The sequence below is a fragment of the Muscardinus avellanarius genome (assembly GCF_963383645.1).
Source record: "Muscardinus avellanarius genome assembly, chromosome: 1".
Classification (NCBI taxonomy): domain Eukaryota; kingdom Metazoa; phylum Chordata; class Mammalia; order Rodentia; family Gliridae; genus Muscardinus; species Muscardinus avellanarius.
This window is the reverse complement of record NC_137786.1, coordinates 180,649,269-180,654,616: the sequence shown is the minus strand read 5'-3', so window position 1 is coordinate 180,654,616 and position 5,348 is coordinate 180,649,269. Positions and strand designations below refer to the sequence as shown.

Genomic DNA, 5,348 nt, shown 5'->3' with positions numbered 1-5,348 from the left:
AATTTCAATTTTTTTATTTGTAGTTGAAGATAATAGGGTTCACAGTGGTGAAGTGATTTATAAAAGGCTGTTGGAAGAGCCAGATCTTCAGAAAGATTGTTGTAGACTGCTTCTGGTATCTCTATATGTGGGACCATGAAGAATCCTTCTGTTATTCTGATATCTGTCCATCGGGAATTTACCTAGCTACTCTACTAAACATGAAACATCTGGATTTTTAACATGGTAGACAATGCAACACATTTCCACTTTTCCTCTTTCTTCCTCGTTGGTATTCCTGGATTGCAAGACTATCACTGCTGGTTCGGCATCCCTGTCTGCCTCCTGTTTGCCCTGACCCTGCTGGGGAACAGCGTAATCATCACCACTGTCAAGCTAGAGCCAAGCCTCCACCAGCCTATGTATTTCTTCCTTTGCATGCTGGCAGTGAATGACATGGCTCTTGCCTCTTCCACAGCCCCCAAGATGCTTGGCATCTTCTGGTTTGATGATCACAGGGTTAGCTTTAATAGCTGCCTTGTGCAGATGTATTTTATTCACACCCTTTGCATTATTGAATCAGCCATGCTAGTTGCCATGGCCTTTGATCGCTATGTGGCTATTTGTGTCCCTCTGCACTATACAAGCATCCTGACAACATCGATGGTCATTAAGATGGGTCTTGTGGGTGTGAGCCGAGCTATACTTATGGTTCTGCCCTGCCCTCTTCTCATTATTAAACTACCGTACCATACAAACTGTGTGATCAATCACGCCTATTGTGAGCACATGGCCATTGTGAAGTTGGCCAGTGCCAACACCTTCATTAACAGAGCATATGGGATCTCAGTGGCTCTTTCAGTGACAATAATAGACCTAATGCTCATAGCCACCTCTTACATCAAAATCCTCCAAGCGGTCTTCCGCCTCTCTTCCCAGAATGCGCGCTCCAAAGCACTGGGCACTTGTGCTGCTCATGTCTGCACCATTCTTGTCTCCTATATACCTGCATTGTTTAGCTTCCTGACTCACCGCATTGGCAAGAAGGTCCCTCCGAGTGTCCATATAATCTTTGCAAGTGTGTACCTTCTGGTGCCTCCCACAGCCAATCCCCTGGTGTATGGTGTCAAAACCAAGCAGATTCGGGACCGGGTGGTAGGTCTCTTCTTTCCAAAGAAGAATATTTCAGAAAAATAATATATTCACATACAAACCATGAGCTGGGCTTCATGGCCCATGCCTGTAATCACAGTTCATGGGAGGCTGAGACAAGAGCATCTTAGGTTTAAAGCCAGCTCAACAACTTAGCAAGGCTCTCAGAAACTTAGTAAGACAAAAATTTTCAAAAGAAAAATAAAAACTGTCTTTGGGTATAATGTGGAGGTAGTATGCCCTGGATCCAATCCCCAGAAACATATGCCAATAAAGAAAGAAAAAGAAAACCTGTATTGGCAGAATCTGACTTATGAAGTCACTGCGCATTAATGATAGTTGTAACTTTATCCTTAAATGACATTTCTCAATCTATGGTTTAGAGCAAGGGTATCTGATGTTCTATGTATCTTCAATTATTAATTCTGTGTAAACTAATACAAATATATTTATCTATTCACTATAGGTATTCACAAATGTTATAATTATGTTTTAAATAATCTATATATTGGCCGAGTGTGGTGGCACACGCTTGTAATCCCTGCGCTTGGGAGGTGGAGACAGGAGGATCACGCAGGTTCGAAGCCAGCCGCGCTGGCTTAAGAGACCCTGTTTCCCAAAATAAAAAAAGTATAAAATAGGTCTGGGAGTGTAGCCCGGAGGTAGAATGGCTTCCAGGAACCCCAGTACCACCAAAATATAAATAAATAAATAAATAAATAAATAAATAAATAAATAAATAATACATCTATATCTATGTTTGTTTTCACCTACTTAATGCTGTATCTGTATATATATACATACATACATATGTGTATATATATATATATACACACATACATATATGTGTGTATATATATATATACTTTAAGCTGTGCAGATACTTCCTGGAAAATTTGAAGATCAAATACAACAAAAATTTAGTTATGCTTCAGGACTAAAACATTTGAAAATCATACTTCCATCTTTACAATAAGAAAAAATATCTGAGAAATTTGAAAGCCATTATTAAAATATTATAAACACTACAAAAATACATAGAGTCCTCTTATCTCTGAGTTCAATATTTTATTAACTGAAATCTTCTTATGCTATATGGATTCATTTACTAATGTCCTTTTAAAGACAGTGAGTCCTATTAGGATTAAAACATTCTCATTCATAAAATGATTTTTTCAAAAACATTTGTGGCCATTTAAAAATTTATTTTGCAATCCTTTGATTTGTAGTTATGCATTGACTATATGTTTACTATTTAAAATGTCCTATTTTCAATTTTGCTTTTTATATTTTATTGATTCCTTTATACATCTTAGTGAGGTTAAAAATCATAGAAGGAAGCAAACACGTATGTCCTGGTGTGCTTCCCTTCAAGTCTCACCTCACAGCTTGACCCAGCCCTCCTCCAAATAATAGTGAGTTTGGTAGTACCACATTCATATATAACCGAGAATAATTTGATTTGTATCTTTTATCATTTTTTTCTTTTATTCTCCCCACCTATCTACCTCTATTCCATTCCTTTTGCAAATCAGGATGAAGCCAGAATTAACTACAGAGTTTCTCTTCCTGACTCTCAATACAGTGTGAATCAGCCTCACAAAAAGGCTGTCCACCACTGTTTATATCAGTTGCCATATCCTAAAGCCACAAGTTTTGCTGATTTTCCAACTTTCAATAGCTTCCTTATCCACAAGAGATTTTCTTTTCCCAGAGATTCTCTACATACAGATGGGGAATTTCTTTTTTACCCTTTTCTGTATGCACCATATTATTGATTAATTAGCATTAAACTCACAGCCAACAGCAGTATAACTTGTTCAGCTGGTGCTTATTGGGCACATATGTTTTCCAGTACTGTACATCACTACTTTCTTATACTTAAGAAAACTGGACTTCCCTTTACCACAACACATGAAGGTCACATTCAACAACAAAAAAATACCAACGAAAAGCACAACAGTGTTTAAACCATGCCACTGAAAAACCACGAGGAAGATTCCTATACAGAGTGTGGAGCTGAAACAAGGAAGCCGAGAAGCACCTGGTTCAGCCTCACCTGTGTCTTCACTGTGGTAAAACACTGAAAGGAAACAATGTCATTATAATATTGTGGCTTCTCAGAAAAATGCACCTGACTGAATTCAAAACACATGTCCAAGTTCACACATATTTTTTCCTATCTTTCTGATTTGTATTTCAGTCTATGACCCTTTTTTTATTACTGGTGTGTTAATATTATTAAGAAGAGATATGGAAACTAGGTGTAGATTCATCAATTAACATTTATAGTTTGGGAGCTATAATTGACTACCAAAGTAATTGTATATGTATAAGGTACAAAAATTCATGCTATTTTTGTACATAAGTTTTGTGTAATGATTTTCACATCTAAGATAATTAGCAGATCTAGTACCTTATAGAGTAACCTCACAGAGTACATGTGTGTATTGAAAAACCTTCAAATTGTTCTCTTTGCAAATTTCTTGTAAACAATATGTGCATTATTGCTAAACACTATTACCTTGTTCTATATTAAATAGCTGGAGCACAATCATACTATAATTGAAAGCTTTCACCTATTATGAACACATATCATTTCATTCATTCTCAACCCCTAGAAACCTACATCATTCATCTCTTTGTTTTTCTTAGTTTAACAGAGATTCTAAAGCTAATTAGTATCATGGAACATTTTAAAAAATTTGTCTGGTTTATTCCACCTAGTATAATGTCCTCTGCTTCAATCATGATGACAAGAATGGAAGACTTTCCTTCTATTTTAAACTCAGTAATATATTCCAGGTTATATGTATACCATGATTTTTCTATCCATTTATCTGTTAATGGACACTTAGGTTGTTTCCATGCCTTGTATATTGTAAATAATGATGCAATAAACAAGAAAGTACAAATTTCTCTTTGAAGTATATATTTTTTATCTGTTAAAAATATAAGTCCAGAAGTGAGATTTCTGGATTATACATATGAAATCTATTATTAACTTTTGAAGTGCCTTCACACTATATTTCAAAGAAATTTAGAGCAATGTAATTATATTAAATCAGAAAGAAGGATCAATGATTTATATATTTATGAAGACTTTTAATCCAGAACATGCATTGAGAAATTCCAAAAACAAAGGGTTAAGCCAGACATGGTGACACACTTTTAATCCCAGTACTTGGAAGGCAGAGAGGGCAAGAATCACAGTTTTGAGGCCAAGCTCAGCAACTTAGTGAGTCACTGTTTCAAAAAAATTAGAAAAAAAATATGCTGAAGGTATAGCTACAAGGTAGAATTCCTCTGGGTTCTATCACTAGTGCCCCAAGCAAACAAAAAAACAAATAACAACAACGATTTTTAAGAAAAACTACATAATTTATTATAATTAACTTATAGTGTGTTCAATAAATATGTATTGACCGTCTATCTCCTTTGATTGTGTTCTATACTTAGATGGAAATGAACATAAAGTATTATCAAAACTTCATAAATTTTTTTCAGTATAGTGGAGAAGCACTCATGAAAAACATGTGTTTTTTATTTAATTCTCTGTTGAGAATGTGACTAAAATAGCTTTGGAGGAAAATTTTACTCTGTTTCTGTCCTTGTTTCCTTAACAAAATTTACAAAAGAAAAACTGACATTTTTATTCTGTTTTGCCATGGAGTTTTCAATTTTTTGATGATATTGATGAAGTCAAGTGGCTTCTCTTACACGTTACTAAAAACTCATTGAACTAGTCATTAATATTTTCACTGAGCCCATATTAAGGAAATTATATGTCAATATAATTCTACTTAAAAGTCATTTTTCCTTCATTCTTTCCCTCCTTCATTTTTCTTCCTTCCTTCTTTCTTTCTTTTGTGGTACTAGGGTGCAAACCTAGTACCTTTTTACCTCTGAGCTATACTCCCAGACATAATTTTATTACTTTTTAAAATTTTGAAACATGGTAGTGCATGTTTATAATCCCAGTACTCGGGAGGCTGGGAAAGGAATAATTGCAGGTTTGTGCCAGACTCAGCTACTTAGTGAGGCCCTCTGTAACTTAGTGAGACTCTGTTTCAAAATAAATAATTAAAAATTAGGGCTGGGTGTGTAGCTCAGAGGTAGACTGCCCCTGTGTTTAGTCTCCGGTATAGAAAAAAATTTTTAAACAGTGCCTCACTTAGTTTTTGTAAAACCTTGCTAAATTGCTGTAGACTTTTGAT

At 35.2% G+C, this 5,348-nt stretch overlaps 1 protein-coding gene across 1 annotated transcript; it reads left to right on the top strand.

Moving 5' to 3' along the window:
- Positions 1-222: 222 nt before the first annotated feature.
- LOC308267501 (olfactory receptor 52P1-like) lies at positions 223-1,176 on the top strand (the record flags this gene model as incomplete). Its single annotated transcript, XM_080702250.1, has 1 exon — positions 223-1,176. One exon carries the CDS (start codon positions 223-225, stop codon positions 1,174-1,176), a length of 954 nt encoding a protein of 317 aa, XP_080558376.1.
- Between the last annotated feature and the right edge of the window lie 4,172 nt (positions 1,177-5,348).